Here is a 19,456-nt window from a genome sequence, read left to right as displayed (position 1 = left end):
ACCGCTGATTTAAATCAATGTTTCAAATATACCTTTAAATTCTTCCCATCTTTTTGGTAAAACCACTATGCCATCATTATTAAATTTCTTCGGTTTCTCGTTAAAATATTTTTCAATGTTACCTCTTAGGGAGTCGGTATTGTCAGATTTGTTGCCGACTAAAAAATTATTGCAATGTATGAAACAGATGGTAATCTGTTGGTGCAATATCCGGGGAATATGGTGGGTGTGATAAAATTTCCCTACTGAGTTGACGTAATTTTTTTACACGCTTCATGTCACATGTGAACTTTAACCCTTTAACCTATAACAACGTGTCAGACTCGTGACAGAGATTCTGCTGAAGGCGTGAGAAAAATAGTTACATTAGTAAGAAAAATTCATTGTAATCCTAACTTTCGTTTGAATTCGTAAGACTGAGGATTACTGAATGTAATTAATCTGTAACAGGTTAGCCTTTGTTACCTGATACAGTACTTAAACAGTAAATGGCTGACGCTTAGATGTATAGACAGAAAGGAAATCGTAGATTAAGGGGTTAAATGTCACATGTTCTATGTCACTTTGTTCCGATTTAAGAGTCCTGGTCGTTTCGCTGCTAGTGCTTCTCTTAACTTTTCTAACTGAGCACAGTACAAGTTTGAATTAACGGTTTCATTTCTCGAAAGTAACTTGAAATACAATACGGTATAACAGGAAAAGTATAAACACATCGCGGTACGAATTTATTGGATGATCTAATATTTCTTAAGTATGTACTTACTTAGTGGTAAGGCGTGTTTGTAGAAAGTTGTGCCAGTTTGTGTCACCTATTTTCCTCTATTTGGTGTTTTCATATGGTGTAGTCTGTTGCGACGTTATTAGAGCGTAACGAAGCCTCGGTCTGGGGGATTATCGCAATAAACGTGTTACTCACATTTGGCCTCCAGACCGGTGTTCAGAACAATCATCAGACCACCATAGCCCCCGTGGACGCATCAGCGCCAATTGTTTGCAACAAATTCGGTTCCCAAAATCACACAACACGCCGCACTTTCCACCTCCACAAGACAACCACCAATGAGAACTCACCTATTGTCTATATGTACACCAACACGCCATAGTACACGAGACTTTTTGTAACGAACAGTAACGCGAATAGTAACACATTGTTGAGCGCAGCGATTTATGGTACGGACGTGAGGAAGAGGCTGTTTTTGTGATTAGGACTTTGGTTATTGTTAGCATGCGTCTCAAGTAGAAAATTATCCTGGCGAGAGAAAGTTCGGTTTACAACGCTAGAGTTTTAGAAACTCGCTTCTCTCGTCCTCAATAGTCAAGTGCCTTGCCGTAACAAAGGGCCTTCCAAAGGGTAGACATAGAACAGTCGCAACGGTCAGGACACCGGCGAAGTCGTACCTGGCGGAAGTTCCATGCTGTCGCCAGACATCGCCACTCGAAGCTCAGGACATCGCAACTCCCTCTCTAAGGTAACGCGCGTTGAGGGAGCAAGAGAAGGGTGTTGCGATGTCACCGAAGCATGCTGATTGGGTCTTTGGGATTTTCCAAATTACCCAATCAGCGTGCAGATAGAAGAAGGAAGAGGCGACTTGGAAGGAGCGTCGCTTCCTTCGACAGGAGAACACAGAATCACGATGACAGTAAGAACAGCATCATCAGACAGAACACATAGAACCACAGTAACAGTCATGTAACAGTCATAGTTGGAAAGCTCCACAGTAGTCACTGTCCGAGCAAATTAGGCTAAAATTGAAGCCTACGCATAATTAGTTAAATAAATAAAATAACACAGTTAAGCACAAAGTGTGCTATTTCGTTCCCAACCAATACGTTGGGTGGTCCTTCGAGGAGAACAACAGACGGCACTAAGAAGGGTGCAATATACTGGGACGGCACGGTAACCAGTACCGTTTAAGTCCTCAACACACATAATAACACGTCCGAATAGTAACACGGAACATATCACGTCAGAATAGAAAACATTAAAATCACGAAGAACACGGTCTTACAATAAGACAGAAACACATTATTTCAAAGAGATTATCGGTAAACGAACCGATACGCAAGCGGGATTTACGACCCCGCGAAATTCGAACGGAATTGCGGTATCTTGGACGCAACATAGTCTTTGTATAGTTCGCTTTTCTGCAATATTATTATAAATATTCTATGAATCGAAATTTTTCCTTTTCCACATTGGATTATCACGTTTCCACTAGGTATGGACATTGATGACGCTAAAGGATGATCTAAAGACCACCATCGCGAGCCTTCCTTACGTAGTAAGCTCTCTCATCATAACTATTAAATATTTCACCTGCTATCTAAACTACAACATGGTAAATCAACGAAATTCAACTCTACGGAGAATAATATTCATCAGTCTTCCGAGTGAATATACTTTCAGATAAAAAAACTGTTCGTTACCATCGGTGAAAACTGGATGGAATTGAAATGCAAGAATGAAATGAATCTGATGGAGAAGTATACTCACGATGGCTACCTCTATACGGTATTCTTTACATGTAAGTTTGCACAATTTGTTTGGTTGTAAAATTTAAGTATTTGCCGAATACATAGATTAGCCGTCACGGTCAGGAAATTATTTCACGAGCGTCTTCTTCGAAAACTCACACACCCCGACACTACGTGCGCTAGGCCCAACGAAAGAGGACAAATTTGACCCTTAAAGCACCGTTATTCTCGATTGAACAATAAGACAATTTTTATTATCAAGTTCCTGTTGTTTTGCTACAATAGACACACCTGAAACACAGAAACACCAACGAAAATACACTTCAATCACCTTCTACATAGCAAGAACCCACTCAGAAGACAGACAATGTTCATGAAACATAATGCACGGACGATCAAGACACTTTTTTGCACTATTCCCGTAGTATACCGGGTGTTACCTAAGACTGGAAGCTGAAATATTTTGAAAACTGTTAATTGTATCGAAAAAGGCTTGAAACAAAAGTTGAATACCCCACAAATCTTACCCACCGATACCTCCTAAACAGGGATGAACCCTCGGCATGCGAACAGTGCAAAGTTCACTTGACGGTGGAGCATATTATCATTCGCTGCAGCAGATACTCCATCGACAGACAACAATTCAGCGTAAGACACACCTTGCGCGGCAACTTGAGGGACTGCAAATCGATTCTTACTGAACTACTTAAAGCATACCAAATTGTATAATAAACTGTGAACTTAGACATTAAGTCGCTAATAACCCATAAATGTGGTTGATGCGACTTTAAGTAACCAATTAAAAAAAAAAAGAAGAAAAAGTTGAATGGTTTAGAGGGGAATTTTAGCATTTTTGTAAGTCGACGCGTCGAGGATATACGAAGGTGAAGTTTGCTTTTGTAAATGAAATCGTGTATTTTTTAATACATCAATCGATTCAACTCATTATTCTCTATAAAAAATTATTAAGCTGTTTATACCGAGAAACAATTACCTTAGAAGATATTTTAATTAAAGTGTTACGGAATAGCACTCTTACAACCAATTGCTGCTGATTACACGAGGTACTTTTTCCTATAAAATGACAGAGGTTAACAAGTCAAATTTCGGGTGTGATTATGTTCCCTACGGATGACCTATTGTGGAAAAATTTGTATAAGACTAGAATTTATAACGTGTACAGGTCGTGTAATGTTTCTTCATTTCATGTGATTCGACTTAAATCATAATCATAAATTCATTACATTATTACATATTACCTATTACAAAATGTGTTCAAAGTGATGACTGTTGGCATTTAAAATTTCTGCAATCTAATCCTTGAAGAATACTGCACACGACTTAAGATCTCTGTCTCACTTTAAAATGGTCTCACGGACCATACGTGGGAGATCAGTGACATTTTCCAGACATAGGGAAAGTGTTAAGGCGTATCCTGTAGCCGGATTTATGGCAGCGAGTCAAGTGGTCACCGTTGCAGGCAAATATCGTTTCCTCAAAACACCACAAGTGTTTATTGCGTTGCCTGCGACACTTAGTCCCTAGGACCAGACCCTGTCATAAATCCTGGAGTCTCCGAAGGGAAAAATAGAAAAGTGACTTTTGCCAACGTCGACGGGCCACTTGACTTTAACAAAGCCTAGAAAAGCGGAGATTCCACAGGATTTCCACGCATCCGTCCACCAAACACTCTCCAGTCATTGTACACCCCACCCTAAGATAACGCGCTAAGGGCGAAATGGAGGGAGGTTGCGATGCACCGGAGTAAACTGATTGGTGATTTTAGAAAAGGAAAAATGGGAGTCTCCGTCGAGGGAAACCGCGGAGACTCCGGCAGAATAGACTCTAGACCTCGAAACAAGTCAGAACATAGACTACAAGTAAAACTACGACAAGTAAAACAAGTAAAACTTAGTGTTTCAACCAAGAAACTCGTCCTTAGTAGCCTTAGTACATTAGTCGGCACACAGGTGCAAAAACCGGCAACGCTCGAACGATCGAAAGATCAATCGCAAGCCCTAACAGAAAGTTTTGGGCCTAAGTTTCAAGGGTTTGTGCCCATTGTCGATTTTCACTAGCATCAAGGCGGCTAATCGCAAAATTTACGACCATCTACGAGCAGTAACGTAAAAAATCCCTATTTTACAGGGCTTACTATTGTCTCTTGTTGCTTAATATCGACTCTGGGGTTGATCGTATTAATTTTCCGACAAAAATTCTTGGAGTCTGCGAACAACCTTCTACTGCTACTTCCTTCTTGGATTTATGGGGATACAGTGGACAGCAAGGTCTCTGTATTGCTGTTCTGCGTTATTTTCATCATGATAATTGCAGTTATGTTGACCACGGATCTGATTTACATTACTCTTACATATCATGCATGTGCAATGATAAGTGTAACGGGGTAAGCCAATAGAACAGCCTTCTTTTCAGGGAAATTCTATTATTATAATGTATGTTGCTGTTTAGACACAGACTGCAGCATCTTTTCGACGATGTTAAGAGGATGAGGAACACCGAGCAGAAGAATACTCTGCTTCATGTGCGAGTTGCTAAAGCTATTAGATACCATTGGAAATGCATGAAGTTCGTATCACAGTGATGTACATACAGGGTGTTTCAGTACGCTGATAGATTCAGTACGCTAAAATAAGAAAAAAAGTTCATATGAGCATATGCTCGATATGACCTTGTTTCCGAATTATAGCCGTTTTTATGTGAAACCTGTTATTTAATAATTATCATAGAAATTGTTCGAAGTGGTCACCCTCGGCTAGAATGCAGGCTTCCAAACGTCGTATCAATGTAAATTATCATTCAAATTGTTATGAAATGTATTAGATGATCACTCCAAATTATTATGAAGTGCATTAGCAAATTTCCACATGTGCTGTTACCACCAAGAGCATGATTAAACTGATTGAAACAAATTACGAAATAGTGTTTACATAGCAGACCAGAAGGTCGTGCACGAGATAAGAAGCGTTACTTGTAAATAATTAAAAGAAGCAAACAACAGAGTTGTGGCGACCGCCACGGGGGGGCCACGCACTTAGGTCTGTCGACTCTTGGCCCTCTTCGTCCTCGAGGACAAGAGTATTGCCTCGGCAATGCAGGCCCGCGCTCCCACTTCCTGGGACTTTCCCAGGGAAAAGGGGCTACTTAAGGGAGCCCCGAAAATGGCACGAGGCCTTTTGTCGTAGACCTTCTCTGCACGCGCATCACATAGTTTACATTTGAAATTAGTTTAAGCATTACGTTTAAATAAATATATTTTCGTTATCCACTTGGTGAGTAATCATTTGCACCACGTCACTTCCAAAGAGTCATAAGAATTACTGGAAGACAAGAACGGAAACAAGGTGATGTCGGGCATACGTTCATATGAACTTTTTTTCTTATTTTAGCGCACTGAATCTATTCCCGAAGTTATACCCACATTTTCGGAAACACCCTGTATATAGGGGAAGAAAAACATGGTTATGGGGTTACGAGTTTTGAGAAATATTTCACTATTGAATCTCCAGAGTGATAATAAGTAGACGTTTATACGATCGTTTCTCTCAATGTTCAATATTTGCAAGGATATTTAATTGTGAATATTCAATTAGCGTAATATTAAATTGAAATTCAATATTGGAGATCATTTTTCAATTGTTTCTTCTTCGAATACAAATTTAACTGGCGCAGATTATAATTTAATGAAATATCGGAAAAAGTGTTCGAATAATTTCAGAAGAATTAATAGATTTCATTTAGCTACACTATTATTCTTCCCCTTTCGAAAGGTACGTCAATGGCCTGGAATCGTGTTACACTGTCTCCTTGTTCCTGCAGCATATTATGATCACCATAGTGATCACCAGTAAACTCTACAGAGTAAGAATTTTTTATTTCGTAAGAATTTATGGCGTGTAAGTTTTCAAGATTATTCGAAGACGTCTGTCTAATTATGAACAGGTGTACAGCTTTTCGATGACAGGACGCGCGAATTTAATCATTGTTTCGGTCGACATTGCTTACACACTTGGACTCTTATTTGCTAACGTGTACCCTGCGGAAAGACTGACAGATTGTGGCCAGAATCTCTATCACAACGTGTAAATATTTTCACGATACTTTATCACGAACAACTCAAGCTCGAAGTGAATATCTTTGGATTGAAATTCTTTAGATACAATGCACATTGGTACGACACGCCAGCAAGTACTCAGAAGGTTATCCAGATAATGTTGCAAAAAATATCCGAGCCCTTTTACTTTGGAATTTCAGGATTATTTTCTGCATCGTTCGAAACGTGTAGCAAGGTACACACATACATGAATATTAATTAATATCCGAGCCCTTTTACTTTGGAATTTCAGGATTATTTTCTGCATCGTTCGAAACGTGCAGCAAGGTACAAACATACATGAATATTAACTAATTTATCGGTAAAATATTTCTACATATTACTGCATATGTATTATTCCTAATTGCTATACTTACCAATTTGTTTGTGTATTCATATTGAACATATTCCACTGTAATTATATTACTTTAGATTGCACGATTTCCATTATCGTAATGAACTTGACGTTATCATTTTTTTTCATGAATTATTCATTAACATAGTCCATAAAAATTCTATGCATTCAAGATTCTACAGTTCTCCTTCTCATGTTTCACTATGATATGTACCATACGAGCGTGAACGACAACTTGGCCCAATATTGCCATTCGGACGACACAGTCAACTGTAGTTCATCGATATCCTGATCGGCAATAAAGTATTGCATCAATATGACACCTCACTTTCTCCTTTACCTGTCAAAAAAAAAAGAAAAGAAGAATCGAAAAAGCATCCAATATCGTATCTGTAGGAAGCAGGCGTTAACAGGGAAAGTCACAAATACGGTCGATCGAGGCTCTTGTTGTCCTCAACCCCCGATAGGCACGTGCGAACGAGTGGTGAGTGTGTGCATGCGTGAGCGTCGATCACGAGAATGTTTGATGTACCGCGGCCAGGCAGGTGAACGTTGACGTCTGCACAAACGAGCGGCGGGCGTTAAAGACTGTTGATTCAAACGTACAAAATTTAAAGGGAACGTCGAGAACATTCCGCCGACGCGCCGATAAAGGGACGTGCCCGCGGCGCGCGCAGCCGAGATACGATTACGATAACCAGTACGATTTACGTATTACGATCTCTTGCTTATTACGACGTGTGTGTTACTGTCTCGATCTTGTTTTTGCCGTCTCCTCATCTCCGCGATTAACGAATAGATACCATAAGGGGGTCTTCTAGTGTGACGGTTTGAAAGTACAACTCTTTAAGAATGTACTTCTGAAGTTTTATAGTTGTATTCAATAAAATAACGAAGCTATAGCTCGTTTAGTGTGACACATCAAGGGAGAATCTAAATTGCACTCAAAACTTTAAACGCGTTTTTCTCGGAACCATGTTTTTCGAAATGGTGTCCACGATATCTCAAGATCGACTTCACCAATTAAGGCCAACTTCTGCACACATGTCCAGCACACATGTGGCTATCACCCCTACCACAATTGTCTCAAAATATTTCTTTTTTTTTAATTTTGACAGTCCCGTAAAGTCGAAAGAAATGTATGAAAATCAAAACTCAGTTTCTAAGTGACGTTATTTTTTAAATTTACAATATCTTTCTTTCATTCTGGTACCGGTTATAACCAAGGACATACAAATAAGAAATCCTTTTGAATTTTTTGTTTTAGATAATCAGAAACCGTCCAATAGTGGACACCGTTTGGGCACCGCTTTTTTTCAAGAGCAGCTTCAAAGCGGTCCACTTCGGTTAATTTTAATCTTTTTGTTTTCAAAAAAATTGAAAGTGTAATCGAAATGTTATTAAGTATGCAGAAAAAAACAGGGTTGCAGTAACTTTCAGAAGTTCCTCATAAAAAATTCTGAAATAACGCAAAGAAAACGCTTCGTTACACTAAAAGACCCTCTTAAAACAGTCTATTCCTACATATCTTGTAATATACAATACATTCTGAAACAAGGAACATGCATTTGCTTCTAAACGAAACATTACTCGTGTTTTAGCGGTAACTAATTTTCACAATGTCCACTCGTCTATCACGACGTATTTCGAAACAAATCTACCCTCTATCATGAATTCTCTAGTCTTCGTTTGTTCAAAAAAATATCCGATTGTCACTGTGCAAAGCTGAAAATAAAATTGCCACAAATTGAACGCGCACCACCGGGCTCACTACGATGATTTGTGATACTCGTTAGCACCAAATTTAATCCCACATCAATTTCAAGCATCAACCCGAAACATTGGTAATAAGAAATAAATACTGGTAATATACGATACATACAAAATCCAGTTACCCTCTTTGAAAGACGGAGAGACGACAACGAAGTGAGGTATGTTCTTCTGAAAGAAGATTTTCACTCTACGAAAGTTGAAAGCAGAATGCTCTGTTTCGAATTGTGCTACCCTTCAAGAAAGCTATAGCTGCATTCTATAGCTTCTATATTTTTCAAGAAAGTGTGCAGAATTTCTAAAGTGAAGCATAATTGCACCTTGCGGGACATTATCGATTCGATAAAAGTGATGGTTTACGTGCAACAGAGACGAAGAAAATTATAGTAAATTCAATGGGAAGCAATTTCATAAAAATTTCTCCTACAAGGGTTTAACCAACACGTGTATCATTCGCCGGCGACCAGTGTTCATGCTCGAAATACAATATTATAGCGTATATCGCCTTGCTGGCGTGAAAATAAGGAGGGAGTCAAGATATCACGTGGGACATACACCCTGTATTTATCTTATGTACCACGATTACCGTGAGAAATTCGAGGGGAACATCATTCGAGGGATAAGGGACGATTGGCGGCAGTCGTGTTTTGACTTTCGAGCCGCGATGAAGTTCTTCGAGCAGAGCTGTATCAAAAAATGTTACCCGTTTTTGCTTCGTGCAGGTCTGTGGCCTTTCGATTATTCGAAAAGAAAGGTGGTGCATAGAATCTGTCTTTGCGTATATCACTTATCCTTTATTAGTGTTCAGGTGTGATGTTTTGTTTTGATAATGCATATAAATACTTTTAACGTGATTTTCTTTTACGTGTTTAACACACCGAATTACTTTTGGTGTCTCATGCAAGTAGGAATATTATTAACCCACTTGTCTCTTAGTATAGACTCATATACTACTTTGTGATAAATTGCACATGTAAGAATTAATTTGACAGACTCAGTACTACCAGTTATGTATCAATCTTTATCACCTAGCAGGGCGTTAATATAATAAATTATTAGATATTACAATATCATAAGGCAAGGGGTTAAGAATGTTCTCTGATCGAAAATATTGTTAAAAAATTGACTACTTCATCGATTAATATAAGAAGTATTAAGTTAAATATTTTGGAAAGTTTATATAACCTACTTATAGGTTTTCGTGTACTTCACTACCGAGATTAATTTGCGTCTGCTTATTGACACGATCCCGGCCTTAATGATCTACATGATAGTGTTCCTGAAATATGTAACAATTTGGGTGAAAAACGAGGCGGTAAGTCGCGGACAAGGATCTAAGAAAATTACCGAGAAAATTAAATGCTTCAAGGGGGTCTTCTAGTGTGACGGTTTCAAAAAATCAATTTTTATTTTTTTGTATATATCGAAAGTACAACTCTTTAAGAATGTACTCCTGAAGTTTGATGAAATAACGAAGTTATAGCTCGTTTAGTGTGACACATCAAAGGCCGGCGATAGGGAGAATCTAAATTGCATTGAAAACTTTAAACGCGTTTTTCTCGGAACCATGTTTTCTGAAATGTTTGCCACAATCTGGCAAAAATTACTGAACCAATCGAACTCAAATTTTGCACATGTCTTCAAAACATGTGTGGCTATGGTCGGTAGTAGAATTATGCCAAAATATATATTTTTCTGATTTTTAGAGCCTCTGAAAGACGAAAAAAAGTCGAAAAAATCGATACTTTGTATTCAAAATGCCGCCATTTTTTAAATTTTCAATATTTTTCTTTTATTCTACTACCGACCATAGCGACATACATACTAAATAAGAATCAATCGGATTTGTTTATTTCTGATAAGCAGAACAGCTCAAATCATGGCAACCATGGACCTACTTTTTCTTTTTCATGCTCCTGTTTGACGTATTCCACAGCAGCCATATTTAATTATTTTTCAACAACAAAAATTTGTAATGATTCTTCAAGGACAAATAAATGCATAGGAATAAAGCTCATGTTTATAACTTTTACCGTACTTCTGTAATAAATTAGCAAACAAGGCTTAAAAAAACGGCCGTCACACTAGAAGACCCCCTTAAACAGAAACAGATCGAATATGGTGCATTTCTCTACATCTTAACTATATAAAAAAAGAAATTACTGATAATTATCACTTTATCACAGTATAACCAGGGATACGAGCACATGAGGATCGACTGGTGCAAGTTGAAAGATGTTGAGGAGATCAACACCTTAAACCGAGAATATTCGAATGCATCGAAATATAATATGCTTTTATTTCGTAAGGAAATCCAGTATTATTCCAGTAGGGAGACATTTAACCCTAAAATGATCGATTTTTCCATTATTCCAGTGTTCTCATTTTTGCTACTCCTTGGTTTCGTTTTCTTGCAAATTCTCCCGCAAATTTTAGGCATAATTTCACCTCTAACCGAGATCAATACTAACAAATTACTCGTTCGAACCGAATACTTTGTCGACTACAAAGATTACATTTATCTAATCACGATCCACGCGACTATAGCAATAATGTGTAGTGTGACTATGCAAATTAGCAGCGATATTTTGAATAACATATTTATGATGCACATCAGTGGAATGTTCGAGGTAATTGGGTAAGTTCAAAATAAATATAAGGATTTGAATCTATCGGTAGATTTTTGTAATTAATTGCGACTTGGAAATTTCTGTGCATTCTTCCATACATAAGGATTGTTGTCGAGCATCTGTTCGACAAATGCAAAAGTGCTGACGAGAATATCGACGAAAATCTGATTTTCTACACACGGTTGCTGCGTATTATGAACATGCACAGAAGAAATTTAAAGTTAGTGTCAGTTAATTAATGCTTGTGTCTATAGACTATCAAAAGAAGATATCATGTGATTATTGTGATTCTTGCTTTGAAGACTTTTCAAGATATTTGAAGTCTGTATGTTCAGCAATGGCGTGGCCCAAATACTGCTTGGAACCATTTGCATGACTGGAGTAATGTTAAAAGTAAGTCGCATATTAAGGAACATTGTTGATTCTAAAAGTTTCTTAGAATTAAGGCTATATGGTAAAGCAGTTACTTTACTATCACGACGATTTATTGTTTAATAGTATGACACAGTTTTGTAAGGTCTGTGCGTTAATGTCCAGTATTGTGAAGTTCATAATGTTGCGTTTAAGAGTCCAATACTTTCTGTATTGAAGACGTTCTATTTGAAGGAGCAACTCCTTTCGTCCATGTTACAAAAACGCTGCCTCTAAGTAGCATCTTTAAGAGAAATGCAGAAAAGTAGGACTTAGAATAGTCCAATTAAAAACTGGGGTGGCTTCCCGATTACTCAACGCCTACAGGTCAATTATTTCGTCCGGTCAACCAGATCTGCAGGACGTCGTGCAAAAAGTCCCTTGTTCGGGAAACCGGCATATAAATCTTAGGTCCTTCTTTTCACTACGTATGGGTTTGCGACAAGTCAATTGCGGTTGAGAGTGACCTGGCTGGGCAATCTTTTGAGAGAAAGTTGTTATCTTTTAGACAGACGCAAGTTCTTTACAAAATTCACAATCCTAGGCAAACAAATTGATTTTCTCAAAAACGGCACTGTTCTGTGACTTTACAAACGACTTTAACAAACATTTAAATATTTGCAGTCAACTTTAAAATGAAGCGTAATCAAGTGAGTCAAGTGTATTTGGACCAAACCGATAGACGTGTGATCCAAGAGTATTTGAACTGGAGCGATGAAAGTGTGAGAGGAGTGTGTTTGACCAGAGTGCGTGAGATTATAGAATGTATGGTACAGGTGCAATGATAAATGGTTATGAAAAAAGCACATTATTGCCTCATCCTGTGTCACATTTTTTCGTAACCTAACATTCCTTCAATAAGACCGTGTTTTTCCTTTTCTTTTAGATGCTCCAGATGATATCGTCGAATGAGAATTTTGAATATAAGTTTTTCGTAGTCCTTATCGCGTTCGTATATTTGTCAATTATGTATGTCAATCTGTCACCCGCTGAAAAAATTATTCAGAGCAGCGAGGTTCTATTCTTCAAAACGTAAGATCCTTCAAATTAACAAACTAAATTAACCAGTAACGGAATTTCGATTGTACGAATCACTTTCGATTAACTTATTGACTAAAAAATTCACCCAAGAAAAAAAAGAAGAAGATCTGACATAACAATTTTATCAACATCTTGTTTCTCTATTCCTTTAACATTTAGCTATTGTGCAAAATGGTACAAAGCCCCAGTAAAATCTCAAAAAATGCTACTGTTCCTCATGCACAGATTCATGGAACCGTGCAGGCTAAAACTGAAATCCTTAGTTGCCGCGGGTAACGAGTTGTACGCTACCGTAAGTGTTCCTATAATGACCAACAACAGAACCATGCACAAGTCATCCATATAACACAAATATTTTCATTCAAGATGGTGCAGACTGGTTTCTCCTACTTTACGGTTCTCTACTCGTTGCAAGAATAATCGAACAACGTGTGAGATCGTTCATCCGACCTAATCCGCGGGAATACAGAACGGTGAAGTATAGTAGTATGTCGATACCGTGGACCAATTAAACTAACGGGGATATTGCGTAACTGTAATTACATCCTAATCGTACGCGTTCTACTCTGATACCGTGCGATTTTATGCATCGTAATGTAGTTTGTAACGACAGTTGGCGCGGTCGCGCGATCGTCGTGAGTCTCGTGAGTTTCGCCGTGAGCACGAGTGCGCGTCACTGGACCAAGGGGCGGGGATTTGTCGGCATTGTTTTAATTGGCACCTATTAAATGTTTTATAATAATGAAGGATGTGTTAATTGTCTCTCCGTTCCTTTTGTGTATGAATGATACGATTAATCAATGCTCTTCATCGCTCACGAAATTTCAAGTAACTACATACATTCATACATTCGAAATTTTGTGCATCGTCGTAAATTTGGTGGGAGAGGAAAAGAAGCGTTTCTTATCCGTTTCGAGACTGTATTAATCTAGGACTATGGGGGAAATTTTTTTTTTTTGTGGTTTAAATTTGTTTATGCATTTGGTAATTATAGGGAAAAGAGCATCCCTCGCGTATTTTAGTGACTTTCGAATATGTTGTAAAGGACAACATTCTGAGTAACGTTCCCCTATATACATTACCGGCCAAAAATTTGGAATCACCTGCCAATTTACATCGATATTGAATCTGCTATTAATTCTTCATTGATTTGAAATTGATGTTCTGGAGACCAATAGAACTTCACCTCATTTCAATTGATTTGAACGATAACAAATTCGTTAAAAAATTATTATAAATGTTAACTTTCTTTTTAAGAATTTTCGTGCAACTTGCAATGCATAGTGATTCCAAACATTTGGCCGGTAGTGTAGTCGTGCAGTACCGGCCAGCTTACAGTACCGGCCAAAGCTAGATCTCGCTTATACTGTTAGTTGACTGCACTATTGATGGATAAACAAATAAATACTATAGCCCTGAGCAACGTATTCCGGCGACGTTCTTTTTTCTTCAGTATTACCAGAGTTCTAAGACGTTTAACGTTTACGCTGGTGTTCCGTACGACAAAAGTTATTTTTCATAGCTGATTTCTAACTTTTCAGGTAATTAAATAATTTTGTTATAGTACGTACATTATTTTTAGACTATTAGGTATACATAAATGCCCCGGTTTGTGCAATTTGCTTTGTATATTACGCATTAAACCTAAAAGTTTTTCCATATGCTTGTCGTGCTGTACCGGCCACCCTATAGTCGCCCAGTACCGGCCAAACTTTTTTTAAATATTTTCCCATAATTCAAGTCGCTAGGTTTTTCTGCAGAAAAATGTCCGAAATGAGCAAGTGTATCTTCTGATTTTATGAAAATTGTTAAAAACATCAGTCCTGCAAATAATATTCCAGAAACAAGGATAACACAGAGAAAACGACGGACGCGACAGTCTGAAATTCTAACATCAGTGTCTTTTATAGAAGATGTTCAGGGAAAAAAGAAACTGATTAATGAGAAAAAATTGAAAGCAAAAACAAGAAAAGCTGAGAAAATACTAAAGAAAAATGAAAAAATCAAGAGAGGAAGGAAGTTACGAGAAGAGATAAGTAAGAAAAAAGATAGCTCACGAAGAAGGAACCTAGGTATTGACGAACAAGTCACCGAGTGCATCATTTGTAAACAATCCTTCAACGAAGATTGGGTGCAGTGCATCAAATGCAACGGTTGGGCTCACGTGGAGTGTACGGATCAAGAAAATATCGATCACTTTACCTGTGATATTTGTAGACGTGCCTAAATAAAAGTTCTATTCTATTTTTAAATGATTTTTACTAACATTATTTATTACTTAGACCTTCAAATCTACTAAGTAGCTGGCCGGTACTGTACGACAATTTTTCGTTCGCTGCAAATTATAACTTTTCTATTTCTACGAATTATTTATCTTTATGAGAAAATTTAAGAAAAACGATTTGCCCCTTTTTATTAAGCACCCTTTTTACTACAAATTACTTTTTTGAAATTTCATTTTTACCAACATTAGCCCAAGTTATAGTACAAAAACTTAGAGTGGCCGGTACTGCACGACTCTCCCCTATATCAAATCGGCCCGTGCCATTTTTCGCATGTACTGCATAATCTTTATCGATGTGGTTTTTTAATTCACTATAGGCTTTAGATCCGCAAGTTACATTTTGTAAATTCTTAATTAGCTTCGTTCTCGAGTCTCGTAAAGTTCATATTGCCACGCAATATGGTTTTTTCCGTTATTATTAGGTTTAAAAAGGGCTCGTTTATATCTCTCTTTTTGTACATTTATTATCTACACACAGAATGGACCATAATCTAATTTGATCACCTTAGATTACTCTGTTGTTAGTGGACCGATTGAAGTCATTTTCATGTCGCATAACACGGCTGAAAGAGCCATTTTAGATGACTATAGTAAATTTATTTCGATATTTTCTAGGTTACCTTCGATTTTTTACGGATATACCTGTAATTCTTTTACGCATATGTTTTAGCGGATACTGAGACGAGTTCGAAAAGCGTAATGAAATATCTTTTTCTCCATTTGAACTAAAGGAATAATAAAAAAAAGATCCCGGTAAAAAAGTAGCCTGACAATAAAAAATAGCACAGATGTCGTAAAAAGAAAAAGGTAAAGGAAAGGTCAGATAGGACCGTCGACGATAACCTTCGAAGAAAAATTATTGAAAACGATCCACTGTGAAGAATATGAAATTTTGCTACATCCTCCCCTAGTCACTCGAACTTTCTCGAACAGACTGTCATTTCTTCAAACACCTGAACAACTTTTCAACAAACAAATAAATCCTGAAATGAGAACACCGTAAAAGTAACTAACCAAGGACTAATAATTTTTCTAAATTTATAATAATGAAACCACTTTTGTATAATTACTTTCCTTCGTTTTCCATATTTCGTTATTCTTTTTATTATAGCAGAAACGTGAGTTACAGCATTATAAATAGTGGTAAACTTACTTCTATACACCTAGGAAATAATTAAAAAAGAAAAAAAGAAAAAAATAATTTTTGGCACAGCAAGTTGAGAAAAATGTAAGAGTTAAGGGGTTAAATCTTTGGGAGAGAAAGTGTACAGTATCGTCTGGAAATCATTTCAATGAAATACATCATGTTTGTCTAAGAAACACGACGTATCTAAACTTTCGTTAAAAAAAACATGCACCGACCTACATTATAGAATGCGTAACAAATACTCTTATAATACCACCGTTACCTAGTCACGATTCGATACACGTTAACATCAGCCCCTCCTTTTCATCCCGATAAGAATAAATGCCATAATAATACGAAACAGCACGTTATCTGCAAGTTTCCACGAAGAGGTTCGGCGTTTCGAACTCACCCTCCCGCCCCTATTTCACCGCTGCATCTCGCGGAAACTTTCCTCGCCCGGTCTGCATACACGGTGTTCCTCTTATTACGATTATTATCGTTCCCCCTAATTTCCTTTCGGGCGTCGCTCGATATTATGTAGAACACGTTAGAAAGTTTTCATTCCGTCCCGGCAGGAAAGTTTCGCCGAACTAAACTCCGTAAATCGCATGACCGCGATGCCGTGTTCTCCAGGCGGCGTAATGGGTTTCTTTGTGACCTCCACTCCAGTGCAGCATACAAAGTGTAAATTATTCTTCCGCCCTTTCTCTCTCTCTCTCTCTCTCTCTCGACCCAACCACCAACCCCTCCCGATACTCGATGAAAACGTATTTCATCTTTCGAGATCTATCGGGTTCTACCTGAGGGAACTTCGAGTCGTCGTTTATTCTTCGCTACGGGCGGCCGGGAAGTATTACGAATTCTAACGAGCTGCCGGGATAGATCAATTTCTGTTTTACGCGACATTCGAAAGGTTGGATTGCGTCGTTTGGGGGAAATGATCAGGTCTGTTTATTAAAGACTTTATTAAAACTTGCGCTCTGCCACTACAGACGGGGGTGTATTGCATAAGTTGAAAAAAGTGACGCGTAATTTTACGTTGGTTACGTGGAAAATTTGCTTGTTAAACTGGAGAGATAAATAGGTGCATCGTCACTCTATATTTAGGGTAAATTTCAAACTCCGATGTTCACCCTATATTTAGACTGTGTAACTTTGATCCCAGTTTTCTCAGCTTGTGCTTCATTAATTGTAACGACATTTTTTCTTCTTCTTCGGTTTTGATACAAAAAATATCGGCGTCGAAAATAAAATATACTGTACAAACCCGCGTTCCATCATCTTTTCATATTCTCTTCGATCTGCTTCATAAGCTTGGGGTCAGAATTTTCTATTTCGCGATCACATTCTTCATCATGGCGGCGCAAATGTACCGAATGTAAGGTTATGTTAGAATAGGTTCAAGTTAGCGTAACAATGAATTTTCTTTTCTTTTATCTCACATGACCCCAAATTTACTGGCATATCTTCCATTCACCTACGTAGGTTTTAAATATTAACTCGACATTTACAGTTACTTATGCTGCTGATTTAATCGCTAGAGAATGATCATACGTCCTTCCGGAAGCTTTCCTCGCATACGAAACACTGAAGTGAGAGATGCTTGGCTTTGGTATAATCGATAATCTCTCCTAGATACACTCTGTAAATGCTAAATCGATAAAAAATACTATTTTCTCCCTAGCTGCTGCCACGTATATATATACAATGTGCACGTTTAAAAGGGCAAGCAGCACGGTCAACGTTGCTCTAGCCACACACTTTTCTTTCTTCTCTTCCTGGTTCAAAATCGAAGAGAACGGATTATAATTACTCGATTATTATTTCGCTCTATTTTAGTTTCTTTCTAATCTGTTTCAATTGACTCGTTTGTTCGTTATTGCAACTGTTGTTGTAACTGTTGACAAAAAGCTTCTCAACTTCCGTGGCTCGATCTCTTCAGTTTTGAGCCATTTCACAATCTTCTTCCATTCGAAACACAGAATTGTTACGCTAAACTGTAAGTTACATTCGTCGACACGCAGAGGTCTTTAGCTTTTCTTCGTCATTTTTCATCTTATCTTAAAATTAACGCGCTCTCGCTGTGCCCCCGTGAGATTTCCGTCGATGGTCGATTTCAAAGTGAACTGTTAATTGACACCGGACACGCCTTAATGCACAAATTTCTCGTGCTAATACATATAACACATAAAAGGTGTCTCTCTAAGTCGGCACACGTTGATTCTCGACTGAATCTGCTGTTCAGAGAATACTTAATACCTTAGCTTTAGCCGCTTCTAAAAAAGCGTATCGATTCGTCACACGTACACCTGGAATGATCCTTTGTTTTCTTTCTTTCTCACGATTTGCGTTTGGACCTTACTGAACGTAAAAATCTCGAAAGGATCGCAGATATTTCCGAATCGATACACTCCGTCGAAACAGAAGACTCAATTATGCAAAAGAATTTCCAAAGATGGCACACTGGACAACATCATCTCGTTCGGTAGAAAAACGTGACACAATAAGAAAGGAATAGAAAAATCGTACGATTAGTCGTGTATGTGTATATATATGTGTGTGTTTTTGTATGTGTATCGCAAAGAACCCAATACTTTCTTTCTCGATTTCGGTAAAAACGTGTAAAAGCTAAACTGCTGGAATTTAATCGTCGTCGTTTTTTTCTTTCTCTGTCTCTTAAATCATTACTTAAATCGTTAAGCATGCGATGGTGTGTACAATACGTGTATGCGTATACATACCTATATATTTATTTATTTATTTATTCATATATATATATATGCTCTGTTGTATACGTAACGTTTAAGTAGGATTCGTTGAATTAGCTGAAAATAGAACATCCTCAACAGTGGGACTTCGATCGAAATACAAAGACACGTCTCTAACGTAACACGTTGTCCCACATAGATAATCGTTATCTAATTCGCAGCTGACTTTCTCGTCGAACGTAGCGAACGATTCGAATTCGTTTCGATAATCGAGGCTCAGATGGCCTGGCGTATCGCAGTATAAAGCTGTAGCATTCTTCTGAACAAAGGAAGATGACATTGGTATTGTATCTATCGGGACATTGAAAAGAGCTACAGTTTCCACTGCCGAAGATTTCGTTTGTACGATTAGAGGCGATGTGACGAACAATGCGTTGTTACTATAGACGGACGTGGCGTTTTAGAAGAGAAAGATGAATAGATTCCTTTAGATTCCTTCTCTCTGGACAAATATTTCAAGTGTGTGTGTGTGTGTGTGTGTG

At 37.9% G+C, this 19,456-nt stretch overlaps 2 protein-coding genes across 2 annotated transcripts in view; both read left to right on the top strand.

Annotated features, from left to right (window-relative positions):
* LOC108576743 overlaps window positions 1-8,292 on the top strand; it is a 13,192-nt gene extending 4,900 nt beyond the window's left edge. Inside the window, exons 2-9 of the mRNA XM_017939796.1 lie at window positions 2,220-2,339; window positions 2,408-2,525; window positions 4,624-4,879; window positions 4,945-5,061; window positions 6,264-6,354; window positions 6,436-6,575; window positions 6,650-6,782; window positions 8,209-8,292. Coding sequence (XP_017795285.1) covers window positions 2,220-2,339; window positions 2,408-2,525; window positions 4,624-4,879; window positions 4,945-5,061; window positions 6,264-6,354; window positions 6,436-6,575; window positions 6,650-6,782; window positions 8,209-8,292 — 1,059 coding nt within the window. The remainder of the gene's footprint in view (window positions 1-2,219; window positions 2,340-2,407; window positions 2,526-4,623; window positions 4,880-4,944; window positions 5,062-6,263; window positions 6,355-6,435; window positions 6,576-6,649; window positions 6,783-8,208) is intronic.
* Window positions 8,293-9,969: 1,677 nt separating this feature from the next.
* LOC108576742 lies at window positions 9,970-13,213 on the top strand. The gene is made up of 8 exons (XM_017939795.1): window positions 9,970-10,026; window positions 10,898-11,039; window positions 11,148-11,349; window positions 11,644-11,795; window positions 12,377-12,522; window positions 12,639-12,784; window positions 12,953-13,065; window positions 13,128-13,213. Exons 1-8 carry the CDS (start codon window positions 9,970-9,972, stop codon window positions 13,211-13,213), a joined length of 1,044 nt encoding a protein of 347 aa, XP_017795284.1.
* Window positions 13,214-19,456: the final 6,243 nt, after the last annotated feature.

This window comes from Habropoda laboriosa, unplaced genomic scaffold (genome assembly GCF_001263275.1).
Source record: "Habropoda laboriosa isolate 0110345459 unplaced genomic scaffold, ASM126327v1 scaffold478, whole genome shotgun sequence".
NCBI classification, from domain to species: Eukaryota; Metazoa; Arthropoda; class Insecta; order Hymenoptera; family Apidae; genus Habropoda; species Habropoda laboriosa.
This window is presented reverse-complemented; position numbering and strand designations above follow the sequence as displayed.

What these genes read in the sequence shown, in the direction of transcription:
- LOC108576742 (XM_017939795.1), top strand. Translation starts at nt 9,970, where the DNA reads ATGATCTACATGATAGTGTTCCTGAAATATGTAACAATTTGGGTGAAA. An exon ending in GAGGTTCTATTCTTCAAAAC is followed by an intron (nt 12,785 to 12,952) that starts GTAAGATCCTTC and finishes TTTAACATTTAG; the next exon opens with CTATTGTGCAAAATGGTACA. An exon ending in GAAATCCTTAGTTGCCGCGG is followed by an intron (nt 13,066 to 13,127) that starts GTAACGAGTTGT and finishes ACCATGCACAAG; the next exon opens with TCATCCATATAACACAAATA.